General features: G+C 47.6%; 1 protein-coding gene across 6 annotated transcripts in view; it reads left to right on the top strand.

Annotated features, from left to right (window-relative positions):
* The window catches only part of DPY19L3 (dpy-19 like C-mannosyltransferase 3), a 28,402-nt gene extending 5,498 nt beyond the window's left edge, over window positions 1-22,904 (top strand). The window contains exons 3-18 of one of the 6 annotated variants that reach the window (XM_087827206.1): window positions 1,147-1,237; window positions 3,112-3,233; window positions 3,724-3,854; window positions 5,350-5,473; window positions 5,932-6,066; window positions 7,534-7,665; window positions 8,289-8,390; window positions 9,002-9,075; window positions 9,271-9,429; window positions 10,749-10,871; window positions 11,171-11,282; window positions 11,826-11,882; window positions 16,216-16,298; window positions 19,969-20,209; window positions 20,412-20,570; window positions 21,823-22,904. In XM_087827206.1, coding sequence (XP_087683332.1) covers window positions 1,147-1,237; window positions 3,112-3,233; window positions 3,724-3,854; window positions 5,350-5,473; window positions 5,932-6,066; window positions 7,534-7,665; window positions 8,289-8,390; window positions 9,002-9,075; window positions 9,271-9,429; window positions 10,749-10,871; window positions 11,171-11,282; window positions 11,826-11,882; window positions 16,216-16,298; window positions 19,969-20,209; window positions 20,412-20,570; window positions 21,823-21,984 — 2,007 coding nt within the window. In that variant the 3' untranslated portion in view covers window positions 21,985-22,904. Of the gene's footprint in view, window positions 1-1,146; window positions 1,238-3,111; window positions 3,234-3,723; window positions 3,870-5,349; window positions 5,474-5,931; window positions 6,067-7,533; window positions 7,666-8,288; window positions 8,391-9,001; window positions 9,076-9,270; window positions 9,430-10,748; window positions 10,872-11,170; window positions 11,283-11,825; window positions 11,883-16,215; window positions 16,299-19,968; window positions 20,210-20,353; window positions 20,571-21,822 lie in introns of those variants that run through there. The other 5 variants (XM_087827208.1, XM_087827205.1, XM_087827207.1 and 2 more) reach the window with 5 other exon arrangements.
* Window positions 22,905-27,306: the final 4,402 nt, after the last annotated feature.

Raw genomic sequence — 27,306 nt, 5'->3', positions numbered from 1 at the left:
GTGTGGTGTTAACCATCTTCCCAGTGGAGTCAGGTCTGTGGAATGTGGATTCACTGTAACAGAAAACACAGATGGAGACACATTTCAGACCAGGTGCTGCAGATCCTAGGACCTGGTTTTTTGAATACTGGTGTAGAGGAATCTGTAATGACGTAGATTATAATTCTTATTAATTTATAATGCTTTGCATACACATATATGAAATACAGAACCTAAGAGTATTAGTGAGATTATCCCAGACAGTCTTCCTGTCCTCATTACCACTACCAACATTATGTTAATGTCTTCGGTTTTATAAAAGCTTCTTATAACCAAATTGACTTAATAGCTATTGCTTTAAATTTTAGTTCTTCTAAAATTGACTGTTTGTTAAAGTAGTTTAAATTTCTTGTATTCATTTTCCTACATGAACATCTTTCCACTTGTCAAAGTAAAATTCACTTGAGAAAGGTCTGCCCTGCCCTGGCCAGTTTGGAGCATCAGCCCATGGACTGAAGGGTCCCGTGTTCGATTCCTGGTCAAGGGCACGTACATCAGTTGCAGGCTCAATCCCCAGCCCTGGTTGGGGTGTGTACAGGAGGCAACCCATCGATGTGTGTCTCTCCCTTCCACTCTCTCTGAAAAGCAATGGAAAAAATATCCTCGGTGAGGATTAAAAAAAATTAAAGGTCTGTCCTGTTTCACTAAGAATATCTTATACTCTTATAATAAGAAAACTATTCATATAATGTTGTTAGCTTTTAGGCAAGTGTCTAATGCAATTACAATTCTTTTCACTGGGGATCTTTTGATTTTGTTTCCCATAATATTATGTAGGAGTGTTGGTAGGGTTTTTTTAAGTTCTAATTTGTATAAAATACAAGAAAAATGTTAACTCTGAAACATCAACTAAATAGACTAGTTATCTCCATGTTTAAAAATGCTTTGTTATAGAAAATTTTAAACATCCACAAAAGTAGAGAGTCGTATAATAAACCTAATGTGCACCCAGCCTCAGCAGCTGTCAGCCTGCTACTGCTTTATTTCTAAGATGTCTTAAGACTGTGTTTCCAGAGTTTGTTTTCCTGTTAACTTGTAGTGCTGTAGTGACAATAGATACTTAACCAGACTAGGTTGTGTAAACCCATAGGCCTGCCTTCGTTTCAGGAGGTGGAGCGGGAGATCTCCTTCCGGACCGAGTGTGGGCTGTACTATTCCTACTACAAGCAGATGCTGCAGGCACCCAGCCTTGCGCACGGTAACTCTGCTAATGCGATTCGGGGCCACTGCGCTCTTCCCGCTATTCCAGCCAGAAAACACTTTTGCACTAAAACATGTTAAATGCCCATAGAACTTGTATCGTTTTTTCTTTGACCATGTATAGTGTTTGCTTGTTAAATGTCAACGCATGAAGATGTTTTGCTCTAGAAGATGTATAACACTTTATGTAACCCTCCCTTCCTTGCCTCTCAGCTCTGCCCTATCCCACAGTTCACGTTTGCAGTTTCTTGTTTTTGTGGCTGACTTGTCTCACTGTCATTTTGAAAGAGGTCTGTGTAAGTGAAAGGAGTATTGTCTAAATGGAGGCCTTTGATAACATGAATGAAAGTGACAGTTGTCCCTAGTGACCCGTTCCTTCCTTCCTTTTGCAGTTGCCATCTTCTCCTGTTGTCACTCTTTCTGAGTGTTTAGAGTCCTTACTCTTTACCTTTGCTCCAGCTAATGGGAGCCCAGAAGGGTCCCCCTACATCACACATGCTGATGTGCTTAACATGACACATGACACAGCCGCCCTGCCCTAGACTCTGCTTGGGCTCGGATGAGCGTTTTGCAAGAATTCGTAGGTGATGTTTTGTGCTCACCTTTTATCAGAATAAGAAGCATGAGATTTTACCCATCTTTTTTTTTGTGCCATAAAAGTTAGTTCCTGTGTAGACATGCAGTTTTACCCATAATAAAGTTAGCTACCCATCAGCCAAACGTATTGGTTTTAGCAGCCATTTGAGAATTATTGCCTGTATCCATTATTTCAGTAGAGTTGCAGAGTGGCATTCTAATTCTATCATTCCTCCTGTATTTGTTAGCTGAAAGTCTCTTATATAAAAACCTTTTTTTCATCAGCTGTTCGATGGCCCCAAGGTACAGTCGATACAGGAAAGGCAGGATAAGATGAGCGTCCTTCAGGCATGAGTTAGGGCGCTGTTGGCAGGAGTCAGCAGTGTGCACTAAAGACGATGCCCACTGGCTCCTAGGTTGGTGTTTTCTATGTAGCAGAGCAGCTCCCTCGCTGCGATCTGTTGAAAGTCAGCCCTCAACACAAGGGCTCGTCCTTCCCGCCCCCACTGGACACCACAAGGAAGGGGGGAAGGCCCTGGCCCTGGCACTTTGGCTATGGACTGCGACAGAAAGGGGACAGGCAGGGGGGCGGCACATGACCTCGGGACTGGACACCAGCTCCAGCCGCACACGCTCCCACCCCCCTTGCAAAAGAAAAAAGCAATGGTGTCCTTACACAAAAACATCATAAATTGACCACAACAAAGAATTTTCAGGCCCAGATGGCAACACCGATGGTGGAGTGTAGAGACTGCTGTGAAGGTGAATGTGCCTTTCTCAGGAGGCACTGAGCCCCACGCACCTGTTGCTTGTTAAGATTAGGTTATTTCAGGAGGCTCCAGACCCTTGAAGAGGCAGGGAGTCCGGCAATGGACTTCCATGTCTCACAGCATTTTAATAAGTTTTTGATAATAAAACCTATATGTTGCAGTCGTTTGCTGTGTCTCTTTATGTGTTTCTTCTAATCTATAGATTTCTTTTCATTTTTTCTTGTAATTTTTTGTTGAAAATGCTGATTCATCTATCGCATAGAGTTTTCCACTTTCTGGATTTGCTGGAGCCCAGTGTGCCTGCCAGTCAGTGTTTCTCTGCTGTCTGGTGTCCCCCTAGCAGGGAGGGGCTGGGGCTGGTGGGAGCCGGGTTCTGGTTTAGTAAGAATTGCTCACTCGATGGTGTTGTCTACTCTGCGGCAGGGCATGCTCTTGGGCACTTTCTAAACAATCTGTGAACAGTTTTCAATAAATGAATGATCTTAATTGTAATTATTTTTCCTGATTTTTCAAATATCAACCTTAGGTTTTCATGGCTTAATGTATGATAACAAAACTGAATCTATGAAGACAATTAACCTCCTTCAACGAATGAATATTTACCAAGAGGTTTTTCTCAGTGTTTTATATAGAGTTCTACCCATACAGGTAGGTTGTGTCTTGAGACGTTGAGTTGTTAATAGCAGGTGAACATCAAAATCTGCCATTTTAGGTTGAAGTTTCACATGTTATTCTGATCTTTGTAAATATTGTAAACTTTGCATTATATTCCTGTGTTATAAGATTTTCGCATGTAGATGCTTCCTGGCTTATATGTGTGCCCTCTAGAGGTGATAATATTCCCATGTGGAAACATGTACTCCTCACTTATCTTTTAAATGAAAACATTGGGAAGTTAGCAAATCACAGTGATCACTTTTCACACAGACAAGGTATAACTGGACACAATTAGGTGTAAACTTGCCTAAAGAGTGAAGCCAGAGGCCTCCTGCCTCTTCTGCTTTTGTAGTGATGTGTGCTGATCGCTTGGAATTGATACCAAGCTTCTGAATATTGAATCACTACTGTTGTGTTTTTTAAATGGCAGGAGAAGGAGTAGGGCTTCCCTAACAGTCATTGCTATTGTTCCCTTTTACAGAAATACTTGGAGCCAGTGTATTTTTATATTTACACCTTATTTGGACTCCAGGCGATCTATGTCGCAGCTCTCTACACAACCAGCTGGCTCCTCAGCGGCACATGGCTGTCAGGCCTGTTAGCCGCTTTCTGGTATGTCACAAACAGGTGAGTTGGAGTCAGGATGCCTATCTCCCTTGATAAAATATAAGCAAAAGTGAAGTTACTTCATTTCCAGTTCAGAGGAGGTGGCTCTGCCACATTGTGTATGTGGGAGTACTTGCCTAGCAGTGTCCTCTCGTTTAGAAAGGTAGAACGTCCTAGTGCACATATGTCCAGCTGAGGAGCAGAGTGTTGAATTGAAGGTCAAGAGAACCACTCGTCACAGCCCAGTTCTATTACAGGTGTACTGTGTGGTTGGCGTTTCTCCAGCCACACGCCTCACCTCAGATGTTTGTAATCTCTTCCCTGTCACCCTGATGGTGCATGTGGCTCATAACTGGTGAAGCACCAAGCACTGTACACACAAGAGGATCTTCATCATGTTCTCCATCTCTAAATAAAAACATATTCAAGATATATAGAAAAACTGCCTGACCTACAGTAGCAGCCCCATTCTGAGGAGGAAGCTTACACACTTGAATACACATTCTAACTTTGATTTTATTTCATAATCCTAAACAAATTTCTTTTTACTATAACCTTGTTGATTGATTACCACATGCCAGGCACTTTGCAAATGCTCTATTCCTCTGTCAGCCCTGCTCAGGGCACACTTATTACTGCCTTCCAGAGGTGAGGACACTGACGCTTCGGGGATGACTTAAAGCACCGCTACATGAGTGTGTGTGAGAATATGGTGTAGGTCAAGGCACATGCACATTTATATCGGCACACGGCTATGTCAGCGTAGGTGTGGTGCCTGGTGCTGTGCTGCCTCCTAACATTTCAATCTGAGTGAAAACGAAAGTCATTTCTCATATTATGAGTAAATGAAATACTTACTGAATGCCTGCTGTGTGTAGGGATGGCTCAGTACCAGGTGCACAAAGAGGAAAACTGGCCCTGCTGGTGTGGCTAGAGTGTTCGCCCTCAGATTGAAGGATCTCGGGTTTGATTCCCGGTCAAGGGCACGTATCTCAGTTGCAGGCTCGATCCCTGGCCTCAGTTGGGGTGTGTGAGCAGGAGGCAACTAATTGATGTGTGTGTCCCCCAAAAAGCAATGGAAAAAATATCCTCAGGTGAGCATTAAAAAAAAAAGATGAAAACTGACATGTACTTGCCCTCAAGGGGCTCACATTCTAGGGTGTAAATGGTCGGCAGTGACAAGTTGAGGACTCAAGTGTGAAGCAGTGAGGAGTGCAGGGGAGTGTGCACTAGTGAAGCTGGAAGCAGTGTGAGGCGGTCACGTGAACATCAGTGTGTTCGGAGCCCAGATCCACACCTGGCTTACTGCGTGTGTGTGAGCAGGGCACCTGGATTTTCTCCATGCGTGTTCATGTCGCAGGAGTGATGGTGAGGGGGACAGATTGTTCCTGAGAACCAATAACCAGAGCCTGAGTGTCCCCCATGTGGCTCAGCTGCCCTTTTAGGACGTCTGGAGGGGATTGCAACACAGATGACGAGTGTCGTCACTGTCTTTGTGCAGGACAGACACGACCAGGGTGGAGTTCACGGTCCCGCTGAGGGAGAACTGGGCGCTGCCTTTCTTCGCAATTCAGATCGCAGCCGTCACATGCTTCCTGAGACCACACCTGCGGCCACTGCCTGAGGTGCGTTTCCATAACCCTTCCTACGTTTTTAATCTCCAGCTTTATGGTGTCCCAAAGCCTGTGATAGTCCCTCGTGCGTGACCAGTGTTTTATGGATTAAGTGAAGTCTCCCGAGCCTTCTCCTTTGCAAAGAAGATGGTTTCACTTTTGTTGTTAAAAATGTGCTCAACATAATCTGCCCTTAAGTAGTTGCAGCAAACACACAGATAATTCCTGCAAAACTGTCAGAACCCTTAGGCTTTTGCTCGAGATGTGGTCTGGTATGTGTGGCTTCCGTGTGGGTGCAGGGCCCACGGCACCTGTGGATGGTGACAGGCCAGGTGGCCGGTGGTCAGGGGTCAGAGCCACAGCCTGTGCTTTCTCTGTTTGGTTAGAGACCAAGCTGCTCTTAGAAGCTTGTCTACAAGGCTTTTTATTACATGTGACATATAAGTTATACAAAGGTTTTCTTTTCACAGCGGCTGACCCTGCTTGCCATTTTCATCTCAACTTTCGTCTTCAGTCTGACGTGGCAGTTTAATCAGTTTACAATGCTGGTGCAGGCACTGGGGCTGTTTGCCCTGGACTCCCTGGACATGCTGCCCGCCCTGAAGGTGAGCACTGCCCGCTGCCCAGTCCAGGCGATTCTCATTTACTATTCCTCTCGCAGAGGGAGCGGGCGCACACGTGCATAACTGCTGTCAGCTCACGGAAATGTGCTGTTTGAGCTGGTGGTTCTTGCAGCCGCATTTGACCGTCTTAACTCTTACTCTGCTCGTTGTGCGTTAAAGGATGTAGTTATCTGGAGCACAAATTATCGAGGTCAATTGTCCTTTATAGAGACGACTTCAATTTTTTTTTTTAATATATGTTTATTGATTTCAGAGAGAGGAAGCGAGAGGGAGAAAGAGAGATAGAAACATCAATGAGAGACAGTCATCGATTGGCTGCCTCCTGCACGCGTTCTACTGGGGGGATCAAGCCCACAACCCGGGCGTGTGCCCTGACTGGGAATTGAACCACGATCTCCTGGATCCCGGGTCGATGCTCAACTGCTGAGCCACACTGGCCGGGCAAGAGGACTTCAATTTTAATTTATAAGATACCTCTTTGAAAATGTGTGGCTATGTATTGACTTTTTTTTTCCCCCCAAGGAAATCAATGGCTATGTAACAACTCTTCTGTGGTACTTTATAAAGTCTTCACAGTAACATTGAACTGACTTGGGGTGTGAGCCCTGTTGACTAGCCACACGGACTTCCCCGTGAAACCAGGACTTAACGCCCTGCTTGTGTCCTCGTGTGTGTTGCAGGCCTTCCTTTTAAATGCTGGCATAGGACTGTTTCCTTTGAGGTTAGAAAGCAAAACAAGGGAAGCCTTGACTTGCTGCTGAGTAAAGGTGAAGTTTTTTGTAAGCCATAGGAGCTGAACGGCCTGATTTGAAAGAAGGAAAAAGTCCCAGCTTCGCTCTTTTGTTCTTTGAGGCATTTTTTTGTGTCCACATGGGTTGAGTTTTGCTTTATTCAGTTTTTATTCCGTCCACAGCTGTCATTGGGAGTGCTGCTTATGTACTTTTCCACGCGTCACCCCAGCTGGCCGCGGGCCGGGCCACACGGCGCTGAGGCGGGTGCGAGCGTCCCTGTCTGCCAGACGGGCCGGTGCCCACACGAAGGCCGTCCTGGTGCCACACCGGGCCCGCTCCACGCAGCTTTCAGCCTGGGGCAGTGAGGCACACAGATAAAAGAAATCAACGTAGGACATGGTCCTGAAGTGGGCAAGTTAGGAAGTAGTAGAATATGAGAAAATACTGGGGGTCGGCTGTCCACAGCGACGGTAAAAGGATTTAGAAGAAAACTGAAGACTACACGCCGCCTTTGCCCGTTTCCAGGGTGTTCTTAGAGCACTGTCTGCTTCCTCCACTTCACGGAATCCAGTTTGTTTCCTCTTTAACTAATGTTACAAAATTTTAAATATTTTGTAGTTAAAGTTTAGTAAACAGAAGTATGTGGTTTCGTTTCCTTGTCAGCCTATGTTGCTCGGTGTTCTCTGTGTGACGGCCTCACGCCCTCTGGCTGTTGCAGGCAACGTGGCTGTACATGACCCAGATCTCGGCCTTGCTCCTGGTCTGCGCCCTGCAGTTTCTCAATTCCATGATCCTTGGATCGTTGCTTATCAGTTTTAACCTTTCAGTATTAATTGCAAGAAAACTTCAGGTAGGACTTTTCTTCCCCTGTAAATGTTTAAGCAGTGTGGTTTGTAGGACCTTATTTTCATGCAGCATTCAAACGAAAACGTGACCAAATTCCCACTAAAAAGCGGAACGGGCATCCTTTGCTTTTTGTTTTGTTTTTGTGGGTTTTTTGTTTTGCTTTTTAATGTATCTTTATGGATTTCAGGGAGAGGAAGGGCGAGGGGGAGAGAGAGAAACACAAATGAGAAGAGAGTCATTGATCGGCTGCCTCCCACACGCCCCTTGCTGGGGATCGAGCTGCAACCCGGGCGTGTGCCCTGATGGGAGTCAAACCTCCATCTCCTGGGTCCTAGGTCGATGCTCAACTGCTGAGCCACACCAGCCGGGCTCATTTGCTGTTTTGGAACTGTTGGGTTAGTGTTCCTGTTTTTATTATTTCTCTGAGAATTAGAATCTTACTTCAATTCAGGGATTAACCAAAGATGCTTATTTGAATGCTGCTGATTTAATGTTGAAGTAAAAGAGAGAGATGTTATACTTTTGTTTGTGGGTAAATTTGAGAATAAGAGCTAGTGTGTGCGGGGATGTGCTCTTCATAGTTATATTAAAATTTAAGAATTAAAACTCAACTCTTTTAATTTCTAGAAAAACCTGAAAACTGGAAACTTCCTTAATAGGCTTGGGAAACTATTGTTACATTTATTTATGGTTTTATGTTTGACGCTTTTTCTCAACAACATTATTAAGGTAGGTTAATAAAGTGGCATATTTAATTTAGTGTTACTACAGTTACCAATTTTACTTGTCAGTTTTACAGGCTCAGTTTTACTGATTTTGGTAATGGGATTATGTTCTTGGTTATAGTCCTTGCTTCTATTCACTCTTTAACAAGTTCTACCTTGAGCTACCTTTTGAGTTATTAAACTGTGTAGAAGCTCAATTTTAAAAGCCTTAAACAAGTATTTCTCTCAATTTAAAAAAAGCTACATGTCCGGGTGACTGGTCCGCAGCCACACGGGGCTTGGGTCTATGCACCCACTTGAGGCTGCAGATTACCGGGGTATTGGTTTTCTGATCTGAAAAATTATGTTCAGTGGGCTCCCTGAAACCAAAGATGCTCGTCTTTATCTGCTTTACTTACTGAACTTACGCATAAGATTCTGTTGGACAAAATGATTCTGCTAAAAAAAAAAAAAAAAGGAATGGGCCGCTTCAGAGCCTCTGCTGGGGATGCCTCAGCCCTGAGGGCGGTGGCAGGTCCTGGGCGTGTGTGGGACACTGAGCCGGTGCCCAGCCGGTGCAGGTTCCGGACACCGTGCACGGGCACTGACTGCACCTTCCGTTTGTCCCCCCACTAGAGATTTCTTAACCTGAAGTCGGATGAGCACATATTCAAGTTTCTGAAAGCAAAGTTTGGGTTTGGAGCAACAAGGTATGGCTAAATTTAAGATCTGTTTTTTTTCTTTAAAAAATAAAATTTATGTTTACTTTTTATATTAAATCAGCAAGGACTTGAGAACTTAAGTTATCATTGCACCTTCACCTGTTCACTTCAGGCTCATTTTTGAGGAAAAAAATTGTAATTTCCTGATACTGAATTTAATCTTTGATTTCTGTTTGTTCCCAGAGACTTTGATGCAAACCTATACCTGTGTGAAGAGGCGTTCGGCCCCCTGCCCTGGAACACGCTCGGGAGGCTCTCAGACACCCTGCTTCTCCATGCCTACCTGTTTGTCCTGTGCATCACTGTGCCTGCAGCGCTGGCTATCGCCCTCCGTAACCTCAGGTGCGTGGGCTCCAGAACACCAGCACCAGGCTCTGTGAGCACGGCAGTGTGGCAGGAAAATTGCTGAGCTGAAAATCAAAGCATCAGACACAGAACAGCGTGGTCGTGTTCAGCTTAACGGGAATGTCCAGAGTCTGCTGTGATATCTAAGGTCCCCGGAGATTAGTACCCGTGGGGAGATCAAGTGAACATATCATTTTGATTTCTTGTAAGTCGAGGGTGGGAAAGAGGGTTTCTGGAGATCTGAGTCTCCAGTTCACAGCAGCATTGCTCCCAAGTCTGGGACTTGTGTGAAGTTGAGGGCCCTGTAAAAGTATCACTTTATCTTAAAGTGGGGCTTTCACTCTTGCTTCCTCTCCCTGACACCTGTGAGCATCCACTCACTCATGGCAACGCTGCCGAAGTGGAGATAGGCAGATGAGCATGGCTCCCACAGGGTGCAGTACAGGGCACGTCCCCAGGCGCTTCTGCCAGAATAACGCCCTTGGCTCTAATCATCAACCTCTAGACCTACCTGTACATGTGTGAGAAGCGTGGGAATAGAGAGCTGTAGTCACCACCCCACAGGGAGGCCACAGCCACACTCGAAGGTGGGACCATTACAGGGCAAGTGGTGCCTTTTCTTCAATGGTAAATGCCTTATGAGGCGGGGGGTACTTTTTTATTGACCGAAAGATAATTTAGAGAGACGTGAGTGAAACGCCGTGTGCAAGATTCAGGTCCTGAATCAAGGAACCCACCTGAGAGAAGCAGTTGCAGTAGTTCTTAAAATAGAATGAATGGGTGTGTTAGGTGATAGGAAGGAGTCATTTTTAACTATGGGAGTGTCCATTCCAGTGTGGGCGTCGTTGATAGAAAGTCACCTATTACATGTGCACCAGGGGCACTGGCAGGTTAAAATGCACCATTAGTTCATGAAGGGCTATATCCCAAGGTCACAGATACATTTTTACTTTTTATTATCCGTAAAAACTTGAAAAGTACTGGTAACTTGTAAAACATCTTTTAGGATCTCTTAGTTTCATTGATTTCAAAAGAACTTTTTTGCTGTTATAATTTAAAAGATTGAAGCACTTTAAATGTTTACTTAAGTTAAAATGAAATTTGTTACATTTTAGTTTTTCTAGTTATTAATGCATTTATATTATGACACTTTTCGCTTCATAAACAAATTAAAATGATCAGTGGCAATTCATTTTATCTCGGAAATAATACATTTCTAAACATATGAAAGCCAAAGTTTATTGTATCTAAAAGAGATTTGACTAAATAAAAATTCTGTATCCAGCTTTAATTTGTTTGTATGATATTTTATCCAGCAGCTCTCCCACCCAGCCACCCCTGGGTGAGACAGAAAGGTGCACAGTCAGCCTGGGACCTGACACCACCTACAACCTAACGCACACCATTGTGTTTGGAGCCTTGGCATTGAGCACAATGAGGTATTTCTGTCTTATTTCTGGTTTATTCTTCTGTTCAGCCACACTGTGCCTGACATCACTTAGCAATACCGTCTTCACTAATGACCATGGTTCCCATAAGCGGTCCTGTCTGTCGTCGTCTTCAGAACAAAATCTCAGTGGTGACCAGTGTTTCCGCATAGCAGCCCTCCTCTGTTTTCACTCCTGGGGTAGTTCTCAGAGGAGGGAAGTTAATAGTAACCTATGGCAGATGTCTGAATGGTGTGGTAGGACTTGACCAGCTCGCTGTCTCAGCTGACCTCTGCCCATTGTCCTCACAGAATGAAGTACCTGTGGACGCCGCACGTGTGTATGTTTGCAGCTGCCGGCCTGTGCAGCCCTGAAGTATGGGGGTTGCTTCTGAAGGTCGCCCACCTGTATACCCCAGCGAGGGTCAGTGCTCCCCTTCCTGTCTACGGCTCGTAGCATTTCTTCCGTACCAACCCTGTTTCATTTGGTAGTTGCCCATGCATCAGTCTGATAAAGCAGAAACTGAAATTTGAAACTAAGAGTAGATCATTGATACGTTAATCATTTCTTTTCCCCAGACCGTTGATTAGATATGCTCTTTATACAGAATTTGGAAATACTGAAAAGCTCAAAAGGAAAAATTTTAAATGACCAGTAATCTCCCTGTCCAGAGCTATCACTCCTGTGATGATAACGTGTTGCCCTGAGGTGGTGGTCAGTGCGTGGGCCCGTGGTTCCCAGCCTGAAGGCGTGGTTCTGAGGTGCCCTGCCCCCTGGCATCACTGGGGCAGCATGGGCAGCAGTCTGGACCGTGACGTAGACTTGGTGGCTTCGCATGTTGGAGACTCCATTACATGCTCCCTTAAATTACATTTTTGTTGTTTTTAAAAAGTCATATATTTACAAAGCAAAACTGTGAGGCAAGTGTTCCAGATACTTATAATGTAAGTAGTGTCTTCCTGACAGGTGTGTGTGCTGCGGTTCGCAGTCCCGATGGCGGTGCTGCTCTACTTGGGCTGGGAGGTAAGACTGCGCTTCCTCCCCTTGTCCCTGATCTTCGGGGCAGAATGACCACATGGCTCATGTGCATGGTGTAACTGGCAGAAGGGACTGCGGGGGTTCCAGATGCCTCCTCGGCTGCTGTGGCAGTGGCTCTGACAAGAAGACCACGCTGCCTCCCAGGCAGTATTTAAGAAGTAAAAACAGCAAAAACTGCAGCTTACTCACTCCAGTTAGTCTCGGTTTTGAATTACTACTCAGCTGATGCAAGTTCTGAAAATGGAGATGTTTTCAGGCCTATTTTGAGGTGAAGAGGGTAGGAGAACTATTTCCTGTCACCTGCATGTGTTAGTAGAGGGCTGGGCACACATAGGTGGGTGCAGTAGGAAGCCAGCCTTGTCCACCACTCAGGTTTGGAGGAAATAATGAAATTCTCCATGTTCTTAGTGGACTCACTTATGAAACCCCACTAGCTGTGCTTTGAGCCTTAGACCCTCCATTTCAGAGACACAAGGCATTTTGACAGTTTTGTGGCATTTTGTCACATCTTTGATATTTATTTTTAATCCTCACCTGAGGATATTTTTCCCCCACTGCTTTTCAGAGAGTGGAAGGGGAGAGAGAGAGAGACATCAACTGGCTGCCTCCCCCATGTACCCCGACTGACCAGGCCAAGCCTGCAACTGAGATACATGCCCTTGGCCGGAATCAAACCCAGGCCCCTTCAGTCCTCAGGCCGAGTCTCTTAACCACTATGCCAAACCAGCCAGGGCACATCTCTGATATTTAGAAGCTCGCGTTATCACCTGGGCAGACAGCCCAGCCTGTTTTATCCAGGTGAGCGCTCAGCCTCTCTTTAAAAAAATCTTACATGTCTTTTACGTTTAGACGACTTTTTTCAAGTTCTGTTTTAATGAGACAGTGGGTTTCAAACTGTTCTGTGTGTCTGAGAGGTGACTTGCGGGAGGGGCTCACCAGAGAGAGGATTGGCTGCAGCAGCTCAATTTAGGTTCATTTGCTGGTGTTTTCATGTAAGATTTCATTTGAAGCAAAGTGTTTAGGCAAAAAAAAAACCCTGTTAAATAATTACCATGTTGGACGATTCTATCATAAATACTTCAATACACTATGTTCTGTCATATCCTGTCCATCAAACATTTACTGCGACAGGCAGTCTGTGCTGACTCCCAGGTACTAGAAGCCATAGAGCTAGGTCATTCCCACCACTCTGCCTCTGGAAGGTTCGTTACTCTCACATAAGCAAATGGGACTCTTACAAGGGTGTGAAACACAGCTGCTAAGAATTAGGTGCAGGCTTATTAGTGAACAAGGTGCCTTGGCCTTTGGTCCTCTGCGCAGGAAGCCGTGTTCAGCCCATCCCACCTCCCCACTGTGGCTATGTGCCAGCTGAGGTTTCTCATGTCGCAGCCACTTATTTCAAATTTTACTAATTTTTTTTAAAGGTGTTTGGATACTTAAGTCCCCTGTTTTTTTGTATGTGCATTTTTATTTGAGAGAGAGGAAGGGAGAGAGAGAAAGAGGGTCATCGATGTGTTGTTCCTCTGATTTATGCATCACCAGTTGATTCTTATATGTGCCCTGACCAGATACTGAACCTGCAACCTTGGTGTATGGGGACCACACTCTAACCTACTGAGCTACCCGGCCACGGCCTTAAGTCCCTTGCTCTTGATAAGGCTGAGGAAGGACACAGTGGAAGAAATAAACCATGCTCTGGCCTCTGGCTGTCACAGTGTGGTCCCTAGACAGGTGGCATCAACATCACCAGGGACTTGTTAGGCGGCCAGGAGTCGAGGTGCCCCGATCTGCTGAGTCAGAGGCTCTGGGAATGGTGTTCCCCAGCCCTCCAGGTGGGGCTGGTGCCCCATGAGTCTATACCCTGTGTGGACACATTGGCCAGATAGTTCTCTGTACAGGGCGGCCTGGGCATGGCAGCCTCCTGCCTTCTACCCACCAGATGCTCTCTTCACTTGGGACAATCAGAAATTTCTCTAGACATTGCAGAATGTCCCCTGGGGTGGGGCAGAGTCCCTCCCTCACCGAGAACCTGCAACTGAAAAGGTCGTCTCCAGGAAACCCTGTGGCTGTTCCCACAGTGAGACTCAGAGACCTCCAGCCTGGCCTCCCAGTGCTGGGCTGAGGGGAAACCACTGTGGAAAACAGATTAGAGAGCCCTGGCTGGCTAGCTCAGTGGGTTAGAGCATCGTCCCCATATGCCAAGGCTATGGGTTCAATCCCCGGTCCGGGCACGTACAAGAATCAACCAATGAATGCATAGATTGGTGGAACTACAGATCTCTCTCTCCCCATCCCTCCCTCCTTCTCTGCACCCCGCCCCTTTCCCCTCTCTAAAAATCCATAAACACAAAAATCAACAAGTAAAGTCATTTAAAAAAAAATAGAGTAACTATTTCAGCTTCTCAAAGCTTGTACAATGTAAAATTGCACAGAAAAGAAAGATGTTACGTGCATTAGCAGTTACCCCAAAACAAGCTTGTTTTCCAGCTGTTTAACAGATTTATCTGTAGATAATATGAACTCATATTTCAAGGCCTGATTTGGGTTTTACGTACAGTCGTAATGAGGATTTCAAAGCTTGTTCATGATACTAATTTTGATGTATGTCTCTTTAAGATAATCCTGTTTAAAGGGAAAAGCATTTACTAGTGTCCACTCCAGAGTCAAGAGTTTAGTAATATTCTTACCCTCATGTTGATTAATTTATTTCGGTTGCTGAAATTCCATAAAAACTATTGCTGATCATTGAAAAGCAACATTTAGTAAATTCAACACTTATTTTCACATTGGGTGAGGCTTTACCACAAGACTATGTTTCTAGAGTTTAACATTTTCAGAGATAATTACAGCAACTTTCAAATATATAATACTCATTGAACTCACAGCTTTAAAAATGTTTTATAGCAAAAGAATTAGAGCAGCAAACGTCATTAAGAGTTGGTGTCTACTGATTACCAGTTACAGGGTTATGGGCAGTTCAAGTAGCACAGAGGCATCATTTCGATCAGGGTTTTGTGCCATCTCTTCTGAGCCTGGAGCCTGTGGTGCCGACACCCCCAGGAGATGAGGCGCGAACGAGCCGTAGAACTGGCCAAAGATGAGTTGACAGAGTAGGAAAGGGACAAGGCTGCACAGCCGCAGCCAGTCAGGTGCCACCTAGGATCCAGCCAATGGTTCTTAAATTAGATAAAATTATCAAACTTCCCACATCAGTGAAACTTAGACACACTGTCACTGGCCTGTCCCACACAGGAAATGAACCCTGGTGTCCACTTAGGACAGATGTAGACAATGAAGTTTCTTTAGCCAACTATCATTTGATAAAACCATTAACATTTAATTAATTGTTGGATTGGACGGCCATGTTGCATTAGAAGGTGGAGGCCTCCAAGGGTGGTTCTCACACTGTATCCACACAACCTGCAGGAAGGCGGGTCCATCAGAGGCACCAGGGGCTACACACACCAACCACATTGTCTGCAGAGTTCTGTCCCACGTGTTCTCACCAGCACACCTGTAATTACGATAGTATACGTCACACATTTGCCCAGATTTCTAGGACAAGAAAACATAATCACTTTATCCCTACACCACGCAGCAAGGGGGCTGGATGGGGACGGGGCAGGCTGAGACCCGTGCTCCTGACGTGCGGCGGGGTCCGGAGCGCAGGCTGCCGTTCCTGCGCCCCCGCAGCCCTCGGCGGCTGTCTTCCCAGGGCAGGCCCGGGTTAAGAGTGGGTGCGTGGTGTTAGTTACATTTTTCTAGTCTGCTGTGAACTTTCTGTGGTTGCTACTCCTCTCATCTCCAAATTAATGTTTTACTAGATTTTTAACAACATACAATGGCATTGTTATCGAGTAAAATAAAAGCTCACTTTTATTTTTTTAAATATATCTTTATTTCAGAGAGAGGAAAGGAGAGGGGGAGAGAGACAGAAAGAAACATCAATGATGAGTCATTGGGAATTAAGCCCACAGCCGGGGCATGTGCCTTGACCGGGAATCGAACCTCGATCTCCTGGATCCTAGGTCGATGCTCAACCGCTGAGCCACGCCCGGCTGGGCTAAAAGCTCACTTTTAAAAGCCGACAACACCTCTAGTCATAATTAGCTTGGGCTCAGATTGGTTTTGGAAACTGCTCAGATGTCGGCTGCCTTGCCTGCCAGGAGGGGTGAGGCAGTGGTGGCACTGCTCTAACGGCCTAGCTGCCTCTGTCCAGCCCACGCGTGCAGGCAGCCCCAGCTCTTTCACTCTCGCCAGAGTGACCACTGTGGGTGAGGGGTGGATTTTGTTTTGTTTGTTTTGTTTTTAATTTCAGTTCTGGCCAGGAGTGATGGATGAGCTCTCGGAGTTGAGGGAATTCTATGACCCAGACACAGTGGAGCTGATGCACTGGATTAAGTAAGAGGCTTTTTCCCCTTCACACTGAAAGTGCCCCCAGGGTCGAGGACACCCTCCCGGTTTGTATTCTGCTTTGTGCTGAATCTAATTGTGAAGATGCATCCATTCTCAGGTTTTACTTTAAAACTCTGCATTTGGAAATAATTCTTTTCATTCAAGACCTGCTATCTGCAACCACAGCCTGTGAAAAGGGGGCACCCCCATGGGGAGGGAGCAGCCATCAGACCTGAGTGTGGGATGCAGCTCTGCCCTTGCCCATGTTCCAGCACTTTCGGCTGTATGTGTTCCTATTTCCCCCTTTGCTGATCGTGTCTCCTGCGTGCAAAGGTTAAAAACCTGGGTGTTTTGACGCCTCCTTTAGCAGAGCCAGGTGGTGCTGTCCTAGGTCTGATTTCAGGAAAGAGCACTTACCTCACTCAGCCAGGCCAGGCGTCTCTGCACTTGGTGGTTCCTGCCTCCTTCCTCTGTGTCCTCAGAGTATTTCAGTTTTGGTTCCTGAGTCCTTCTTTGACACTGCAATTCAGGTAGACCTGTAGGTTAGAGTATTTTAAGGTGAGACACTTTAACTGCTGGCTTTGAGAGATTTTCACTAAAAATAGTCTCTTCCCATTGACGAAAGCTGCACACAATATTTTCTCAGTATATCAAGACCAAGAAAGTGAGGTAGATTAAGTTCAGGCCTTAAATGCCTATAAATCTGCTTTATATTTAATGAATCCTTTTGTAGTTCTATAAATCTTTGAAGTGTGGGTAAAGCAAATGTTCACACATTATAATGCTCAGTGTACCCATCAGCTCAGCAGTAATTACCTGGTTGGAGCTCAGGGCTTCATAATAAATGGGCATGTTTGTTCACGGTGCCATCTGATCTTCCTGGAGTGACACTTAAGTAATATAATGTAAATCCATTTGGCCTGTGAGTCCCTGTCATTATTTAGTGACATTCCTCACAGAATAAATTATTTGCAGATTGGGTAGCCTGCTTTGAGGCTTGACAGAGAGCCATGGGAACAAACAGCCCTTCTGTCTTGGCCACCTTGGTTCATACACCGGTCAGAGTGCTTTGCTTTCTCTAGTGGAAGAGTTGTTGGTGAGGAGCACATGAGCTGCTCTAGACCACAGGCTGTACTGGGGCTATGGGGGAGGATCCTGCCCAGTGTCTGTCCAGCTGTGGTTTTACATGACGGGTAGAGTCCTTTCGCCTGTGCGTGTGAGCTTTCCCACAGAAAACATAAAATGCAGTGACTCTCAGTCTCTGAGGTTTAGAAAATAGGGCGGGTAGTTATTTTGTTCCACTTTGCATGTTTGTTTTAACTTTGCATCTAAAATAGCAGTGAGATCTTTCAGACTCGCCCTGGGGCTGGGGTAGAAAACCAAGCTGGACAAAGTGGTCAGACATGACTCTCCTGGGCTTGGAGTCAGTGTGTTCACAGAAGAATTGTTCTGATTCACTCTATAGGCACTGAGGACTTGTATTTTGCTGTTTTGAACAAAACCAAGGACCTTGGTGAAAGCCAGTCAGCAGTCCAAGGGCCGTCACTCTGGGTGTTTAACAGGTGGCATTTCTGAACTCCCTGGCTCTTCCTGCTGAGGCCAAACATTGATGCGTGTCAGGATTGAATGAGCTTTTTTCCATTTTTTTCCTCAAGACCTCTAAGCAGTCATGTGACACATCACCTCACTGTGCCTGGTGTGGGCACTGGAACAGCACCCTGTGGGTGTGGGGGTGCCATGCCCCCAGAACATGCGGGCTGGACGTGCTGTGCCCTCGGCCTTCAGCCTCCCGAGGGCCCGCAGGAAGCTCGGAGAGTGTGTGACAGGCCAGTTGCTGGTGTGTGTGAAGTGTCTTCCTGCAGTGGGAGCTGAATGGTTTTGGGATGACGGGCTGGTGTGGCATGTTGGCCTGTCAGGCACATAGTAGGCCCTCAGTAATACCATAGAGAGACAGCGAGGTCAGTCACCTGTCTGCCTCAGCTATAAACTGTGCCCTGCAAACAACTCTGTGTGTCTGTGATAAACCTGGAGCAGTGGTGCTGGGCGTCCTGCAGCTGGATGGCTGTCACCAGCCCTGGCCGACCAGCCAGCATGCAGAGACGTCCGCGCCCCGTGGGGGGAGGCTGCACAGGCCAGGCTGTTCCAACGGCCGCGCTGGTCTCTCCTGTGCCAGACCTGCCCCACACCCATTTCTCCCCACGTTTTACGTCTATTCAGAGGCGCCACCAAGAGCACTTGGGCTGTAGTCCGTGATGTTATTGTACCGTTGGCTGCAGGCGCATGGTCTGTGCCGGCGGAGTAGCTGAGAGGAAGCAGAGGGGCTTGGAAAACAGTGTGTTTACTGTCTGCATTTGCTGTTTGCCGTCTTGTGCCTGCAGGCGAGCACCACAGGGCAGGTTCAGCAGGCGCTCATCCAATGAACGGTTTCCGCAGACCTTCACCAAGGACTCTGCTCTCGAGCTCTCACTTGCACCCTCCCGTTCCCCCGACCACATGGCAGTGTCGGACTCCCTGAAAGTTGCTGGTTTGGGGGCAGAGCAAACACAGACTTGTGTTCCCTGTGGGAGTGGGGCTGCCGCCCCGGGCTGCAGGCTCACTGACAGCTGCTCTGACACACATGGGGTCACTCCCTGCGGGCTCATAGTACTCCTCCCGCTTTCTCCCTCACTTCAGAAGGCCTAGTGGAATTTAAGTGGATGAGAGTGCCATTGCTGGAAAGAAAATCTTGAATTTTTCAAAAGTAAATGATTTGCAGGTGTTACCACTTGAAGTGGAGGGCATTCTGCTGGAAGCCATCCTGGGGCTCCGCAGGGTGGCCCTCATGCTGCAGTCCCAGCATGACGGGGTGAACAGAGCATCCTCTGCCGTGTGCGGGCGCTATGACCTCGGGTAGACCCGCCGTCCCTCCACCTCGCCCAGGAAGGTCTGTGTTGAGGAGAATGCCTGAAAAGGGGGTGCGCTCTTCACAGGGAGACTACTCACCCACCGGGTCACTCCAGCTTCCAGAGAGGGAAGGGAATTGAATCAGCTGCTAAGATTCTTTTTTCCAGGGTGGGGAAGGAAAAAGGCTTTGCCATACCCAGGGACATCTCCTCGCACCCCTGGGGAGGCGGAGCAGCACACAGCTCGTGGTGTCTGGAAAGTGCACTCGCGACAGTGTCAGAGGGCCCATTGCTTCTCAGGGTCCACACAGTTTCATAACCAGGACCAGAGTCCAGGATACAGGACCCTTGTTTCCGTATGAGCCATGTTGTGCCGTCCCTGTGATAAGTAATCTGAGCTGTTTCAGAATCTTCTTTCCATGTTCTTTTCACGACTTTTTTCCTGAAAAGTAATTTTTAATAATTTCTGTGACCTCTCTTGCTTGTTTTAAACAAAACACTTGGACCTGCCTTGGCTGGCTGCAGTTCCGCTGTGGCAGCCCTGTAGCTACGTTCATGCAGAACAGTGGCAGCATTTTCAGTTCTTTTGGAATCTGGCCTGTGGACCAAGAGCTGGGAGGATGTGGGTTCAGCCCAGGAGACTCGGGTCCTGAGCCGGTTCACTCTGAGAGCAGACCTGTCAGAACAGTCAGCTAGAGCTCCCCAACCAAAAACGGATGCAAAACATTTTGTAAAATAGTTTGGGTACAAATCAGAATCTCAAGCAGCCTCTCCTGTGTCTTTTCTGTCCTCAGGCACTTGCTACCCGAGCAGGGTGGCCCTGAGCTTCGCCCGGCATTGTCCTCACTGTTGTCTGTGGGAAACCCAGTCATGGGGCTAACCAAGACTCTGAAATCTTTCAGCTCCAACACCCCGGGGACGGCTGTGTTCGCTGGCAGCATGCAGCTGCTAGCCGGAGTTAAGCTGTGCACGGGAAGAACCCTCACCAACCACCCCCACTACGAGGACAGCAGCCTGCGGGCACGGACCAAGGCGGTGAGGCCCACCTTCTGTGGCTTCTGGGGGCCAGCCGTGGGCTTCACTTGCTCATGGGCTGGGGGAGGCATCGGGGAGGAGTGACAGGGTTGTTTAGGGCTGAGACCCCACCCCGTGGGAGGTGACAACATCACCTGTCCCTAGACTGTACGTGGCAGTCGAGGGGTGCTTTGCCCTACCCCATTTTCATCGCACTCTGAAGGTTTATCAGATCTACGCAAAGAGGCCTCCGGAGGAGGTACACACCCTGCTGCGGGCCCTGGGTGCTGACTATGTTATCCTGGAGGACAGCATCTGCTATGAACGCAGGCACCAGCGGGGCTGTCGGCTACGGGATCTGCTGGACGTGGCCAATGGACACGTAAGCATGTGGTCCCCTAGGGGTGGACTCCAGCTGGCGTCCTGAGTGAGTCAGCAACCATCTTCGTGGCACTCCATGTGCAGGGGTGGGGGGCAGAGTGCTAGGGCCCCAAGTTCACAGCCAACAGAGCACCTATCTTTGGCTCGTTGGTCAGGAGGCTCTGCACAAAGTCCATGTTTAAAGTTTTGCTGCTAAAATAATAAAAAAACCTCGCCTTTTGAAAACACTGCTCTGGAGCATCAGTTGGCTCGTCAGGAGTGACTGGGCAGCGGTGCCTCGTCTCCCTGCTCGCCCATGGGTCCCCTGACCACTGGACACAGAGGTGCTTTCTGAGCCCAGCGGGTCCCCTGACAACTGGACACAGAGGTGCTTTCTGAGCCCAGCGGGTCCCCTGACCACTGGACACAGAGGTGCTTTCTGAGCCCAGCAGGTCCCCTGACCACTGGACACAGAGGTGCTTTCTGAGCCCAGCGTACACTTGGGGCAGGAAAAAAAGCCTCAATCCGAGAAGACTTCACTGTACAAAGTTCAAGTGCATGACAAACATTGTCATGAACCGTAGTCACCCTGCTGTCATTGGACCCCAGAACCTACTCACCTTGTCACTACGAGTTTGTCCCCCACACCAACCCAGTGTATGAACCGACTGGACTGTGGTCATCGATTCACCACATGTGTGTGTATGTGTGTCAGCACATATGTGTGTCAGTGGGTGTGTCAGACCATCAGACCGTGCGTGTGCGCATACGCACGTGTGTGCCAGATTTTCAGAGCATGCGCCTTAAACGTGTACAACTTTGTCAACTCTGCCTCAGTTAAGCTGGGGAAAAAGAACTTGAGACTCAGGTTTACCCAAGCAGAATAACTAACTACCGTGAATTCTGGGAGGCACAGACCCCAGAGGTGCATCTGAGTTTTGCTTTGTGTGTAACATGTTTCTTGAGGCCACCTAATGAGCTGGGGGTGTTCTCGGGTCATGGGGACTCCTCCTGATTGTGTTTTAAGAACAGCGTGGTGGCCCCTCAGAACAAGATGAGCTCAGGTCCAGCTCTGCCGTGAAGGGTGGTCCCTGTGACTGCATGTCCTTGGCCATGGCTCTCACCTCGGGGGGCACCACGTGACCAAGCAGCCACCAGCATTGAAATCATGTCACTTGAGTTCACTAAAGGAACCCAATACCTGTCCCTACTTGTGTTTCTCTCAAACATGATTTTTTTACACCAAATCATACTTGGCTCTGTTTTGGCTTTAGATGATGGATGGCCCAGGAGAGAACTACCCAGATTTGAAGCCTGCGGGGCACCCTCGCTTCTGTGAGGAGATAAAGCGGGACCTACCTCCCTACAGGGCACTCTTCACCCGGGTGTTTCAGAACAAGACATTCCACGTCTACAAGCTGTCCAGGAGCAAGTGACAAGCTCCTGCTCGGTCTCCGTGCACGAAGCTCGATAAGGCTTCGCATGTAATTAGGTCGCTCAAACCTTAACGCTGTGATCTGAGTAAGTTCCGCAGGTGTTTACACAACTGTCCCCATCTTTGGAATATCTTATAGCAGCTTAATTATTGTTCATCTTGTCCCTGTCTTTCCCCTGAATGTTCTCTAGCCAACTTCCTAGGAGGGATGTAGGATCCCATGGCAGGGAAACTTACATGTCCATCTGCGGCCTGAGCAGCCACGTGTCCTGTGGGAAATCCACAGCCGGTCCGGGGTTTGAAACACGGAACTTTTAGTTGACCTCAGGCAGTGGTGGTTGAAATGCATCGAGGGGACACATAGTTAACTTATTTAGTTATCTCACTAGTGAAGGCCAATCGGTGGCTTTTTAAAAGCTCTTTATTGTCCTGTTTCACCTCAAAATTTTATAATGTTTTCAAATTACCATGCATTTAATATTTCAGAAAAATCATGTTAGGTCTTTGTAACTAAAACTTTGTTGTGCTCTGTCTGAAATGTAAGGTGTAACATGTGTCATGTCTGTGTGTATGCGTGCATGTGCATGTGTGGGCGCATGTGTGTGCCTGTGTCAGTGCTGGACACGCAGGAGTTTCAGGTGTCGTGTTGAGTCTATAAGGAGCAGAAGAAGTGTGTGTGTGGCTGTGTGTGCTGGTACTGTCCAGTGTTATTCACCTTAAAACCTGCTGGCACTACTTAACCCATCCTGCAAGAAAGATGACTTTTCTTTATTTCTTACTAGTTTAAATTTACTGGGTTTGCAAAATTTTGTAAGCATTTTGTTTTTAGCCTTTGTATTTTTTACAGCCTAGAATCTTGTAAAGTCTGAATATTTTTCAAATATTGTATCCTAACTAATACAGTATTTTTGGGAAAGAGCATTTTCCTACCAAGTTTGACTTGGTCTCGTCTCCCTGAGTCTGGGAGCGGGAGCATTTCTTCCTTAAGGGAACCAAGTGCCTCTGAGTCCTGCTCACCGTGAACAGAGAAGGGGTCCGTGCACCTACTCAGAAGGTCTTGCTTTTATAATTTCCAGTAATGGGGATGTATAAAAGTTGCTGATAAAAGCATATTGTTCATTTAATTAAATCAAGATGGCTACTGAAGTCAGCATTCTCGCTGTTCTTGCCGATCGGAAACGACCCCATGTGCCCTGTGGCTGCAGTGCAGTAAATCACTGAGGCCTCGGGTACGTGTGTGTCCCAGTCTCAGGACTTTATATGCCAGGCTGCTCCTTACGCAGCAGCTACAGAAATGTTACGCCCTGGCTGATTTGGCTCAGTGGTTAGAGCGTCAGCCCACAGACTGAAGGGTCGCGGGTTCAGTTCCAGCCACGGGCACATACCTGGGTAACAGGCTTGACCCCCAGCCCCGGTCGGGGCGAGTGTGGGAGGCATCCTGTCATTGTCTCTCACGTCGATGTCTCTCTCTCCCACTCTCTGAAAAGCATGGAATAAACGTCCTTGGGTTAGCATTTAAAACAAAACAAAACACACACAAAATGTTAGGAGCTGTGTTGGACTCCAGGGTGCTCAGCTCGTATCAAACCTTGTTTAAGATAGTAGCCGAGTGTATTAGATTATGTGACTGACACTCCTGAATTATATCTTTCCTGTGTCCCGTCAGAGGGTGGAGACAGTGCGGCTGGGATGCTGTGTGATGAACACGGTGAGCAATGACAGCTGAGTGCGCAGCAGCCCTTCAGCCAGCGCCTGCCTCAGGCGGCAGAGCGCACGTGGGCAAGCCGGGTAGGCTGCGGGTCCATTTGTTAAACTCTCTTGCCTTCTCAGATACACGTCAGTTTATTTCCAGTGTGCCTTAGTGCATTGGCCCAAGCTCAGATTTGGAGTCTCAGAGCAGGTACTTGAGTTTTAGGTGTGTCCTCAACACGTGGAGGCGCTGGTGCCATTCTTGCTGACACAGGTGGTGTTCAATCCTGAAGAAAAAAATATTAACTGACAAAAATGCTGCAAGACAGAGTCCCCCCAAACACGCTTCCCGGGGACCTGTCACCAGAGTCCACACACACCCACACCTCCCGGGACCTGTCACCAGAGACCTGTGTCCGTGTAGAGTAGAAAGTTCTTCCTAGTGACCAAATCCCATGCTGTCATGTAAAGACTTGTGTGCTCGTCAGTTTTGTGTATGAGCCTCTCAGGCAGCACCTGGGAAAGGAGCAGGGCCCCACTGCTGGCTACCACCCACCCACAGCAGGTGACTGTGGCCTGAGACCCACCACACACATCTTGGTGGCTGCATTGTGTGGTAACGACTTCAGATGGTGGCTGTCCTTAGGGGAGAATGACACTTGGTTTGGCTCAGCGAGCATCCCGAAGCACCTCTACATGCAGGGAGTTCTCTCCTCTCTGCCCAACTGACTCCCCAGCTCCCTGCTCAGTCTCTGCCCCCAGGCTGCCTACCCAGCACCCCAGGGTGCTCCTCCCTCAGCTAAGCGCCCTCAAGTCCCGTGCCCACACCTTCCTTCTCTGGGCCCATTCTGTGCTTATTATAAGTTCACAGTTCCCCTGAACCAAGGGAAATGGGGTAAAAGAAATGGTTGCTTCTGCAAAAATTAGCATGAGTGCTTTGATTTGATTTGATAAAGGTTGTGAGTCTATAAAAATTGCTTTTAAATTGGACGTGGTTGAGAAAATCATAAAATAATGGGAAAACAAAATTCAAGAAAATTTCTGAGCTTCATTTGCTTCATAGATTTATTTAAGTACTTGGTCGACTTTTAAAACATTTAGAGCAGGAGGTATTAAAACGTCCCCAAACCGTATTAGTGGTCTGAGTTATGCTGGGAGAGCTGCGTCGGGCCCTGCACAGGAGAGTTGCACACGGAGGCGAGGGGCGTGTTTAGGGTCAGGGTCACTGCTGAGCCCTTACCCGACGCCAAGCGCTGATACGGATCCCAGGGGCTGTAAGAGGTCCCATGAGAGGGAAGGATTCCGGTCTCACAGATACAGCAGCCAGGAGCAAACAGGCTCCCGGGCTGCTTGCTGTCCACTTGAAGATGGCTTTCTGTAACTTGGTGACAGCGTGCCGGTGACAGGGACCTCATTCCACGTGCACCTGGTCTAAGAGCGACTCGAACTCGCATCTGTGGCCAAAACCCACTTGAATTGATACAGTATTCCATTTCTTAAAGCTTGGGATCCACAGGAAGATGAAATGTCCTCAGGCCGTGTGTCTTGGTTCCTGTTGTCACAGATACTTCCTCTATAACAGCCTTTCACCTTGGAGAGGGCTGGTCTGTCGCGGGGAGACGCTCGGGAGGAGAGGGGCTGACGTGCTGTGGCAACTGACTTTCTGTGTATTTAACATCCTGTGGGGGAAATCTTACAAGGAGCTTTTATAACTTGTTTCTGAGTTGTATGGAAATTATATACTAAATAAGCTCTTTTATGTTAAACAAGGCATGTCATTTCATTGAAGGTAAAAAATCAAGGGATCAGGCCCTGCCGGCGTGGCTCAGCCGCTGAGCCTCAGCCTAGGACCCAGGAGGTCGTGGTCCCCGTCAGGGCACAGGCACAGGTTGCTGGCTGGATCCCTAGCAGGGGCCCGCTGGAGGCAGCCAATCAGTGACTCTCATCATTGATGTTTCTCTCTCTCCCTCTCCCTTCTCTCTGAAATCAATAAAAAATACATTTTTTTTAAAAACTAAAAAAAAAAAAAATCAGTGAACCAGCTTAGGGAAGGGTGTTAAACACGCTCGCCCAACAGCACTCACTCTGCTGCTAGTGCTAAGGGCTTTTCTCCACAGCTCTGGTTTGACCTGGTTTGAGGGCTGCTTGTCTGTCCCCCCTGAACCTCGAGGTCCCGCAGTTTCGGGCCCTAAGGACCTGCCATGAGCAGTTTATCGCTTTAGTAACAGTGTGCAGGTAACAAATGCTCTTGTTCAAAGCAGATGCTGAAATTGCCAGCGGAAATGCTGGGGAAGACTGATGCCCCTCCCCCTGAGACGTGGCGCCCTCAGTGCTCTGCGCTGCCTCTTGTACACAGTGGGGCCATTTACACGCAAGATGCGAAGTCGGCACCCTCTTTGCGGGAGGGTCTGCAGCGCAGGGAGTTAGGGTGATGTAGGTGGGTGAGGCCTGGGATGTGAGTGAACAACGTGGGAAGAGGGTTTGATGGGCCCCAACCGGTGGCCCCTCTTTTCAGAAGAGGTTTCTGAAACTCAAGCCTCTCAGTTCATTTCATATGCAGAAGTTTGCTTTATAGGATTGTTTTTTTCAAATGCAAGTAACAGCACTACAGTGGAATGTGAAATGAATTTAGTGGGTCTCAACTAGCATTAAAAGAAGAGAAAGGGAAGGGGGAAAAGAGAGGTGTCCACACAGGAACCTCCCAACTGTAAAGGTTTTATGAGTTCATTTGACCCAAACCAACAGCAGCTGACGGGAAACAAGATCTGAAACACTTGGGGGAATGGTGGTTTGCAGACTCTTCCGCATTTGGAGTCTGAGGAAGGGGTGGGGAGGTGGGGGAAAGCAAGGCCAGGTCCGATTACCTGGTAAAAGGCATTTCAGAGGCGTGTGAACCTAGACGCACACGGGCAATGGACTGGGCCGGCCTGAAACCTCTCACTGAAGAAGTTCATGCCCGGCGGAGTGCCCACCACCTGCCTGGAGAGGAATTTAGGATCAGGTCGCCCTGCAAGGTTTCCTTCCACAGAAGCCCTTTTTCCTCCACAGTTCCCCATAAATCAATGGAAGGATGCATTGATGACCTACGTTTTGGTCACACAGTGTGGTCTCAGCATCAGGAAGGCTTGTTCCTAGAAGTCTCAGTATTGACGTTCTCTTGTTGAAATGGTGGACCGTTGGGTGAGTCAACACCGTAACCACCAGGTCTTGAGCTGCCCCATGGAAAGCACTCTGGACCAATTCTGTGCTGTGAGCTATGATGACCCAAGTTTTCATCTGTCTCATTTTCTGTGTTTTGCATTTAGTGTGACATTCACATAAGCTATGAAGGGTGTTAGCAGTTATCTTGTACGTCTTCGGTAATTGTGAATGTTGGACTATATACAAAAACCCAAAGAAGAAGTGCAACTATTATTATGACTAATATCATTGGCAAGCAGGCAAAGGCAATCAAACAATTGGTCTCTGAGGTCAGCATCAGTCGTCTTGGAATAGCCATCTGCCTGTGATGTCAGCACCTGTCCTCGAGGAGTCTGATGTCTGCAGACGGGGTAGATGTCCATTCGCTGTTAGGCACCTTACAAGTCCTGTTCCAGCAAGGTTGGAGAGTGTCTTTTATTTACTTTTATAAATT

The sequence above is a fragment of the Miniopterus natalensis genome, chromosome 18 (assembly GCF_054644295.1).
Source record: "Miniopterus natalensis isolate mMinNat1 chromosome 18, mMinNat1.hap1, whole genome shotgun sequence".
In the NCBI taxonomy this organism is placed as follows: Eukaryota; Metazoa; Chordata; class Mammalia; order Chiroptera; family Miniopteridae; genus Miniopterus; species Miniopterus natalensis.
Note: the sequence above shows the minus strand (reverse complement) of the source record. Positions and strands in the feature narration are given on the sequence as shown.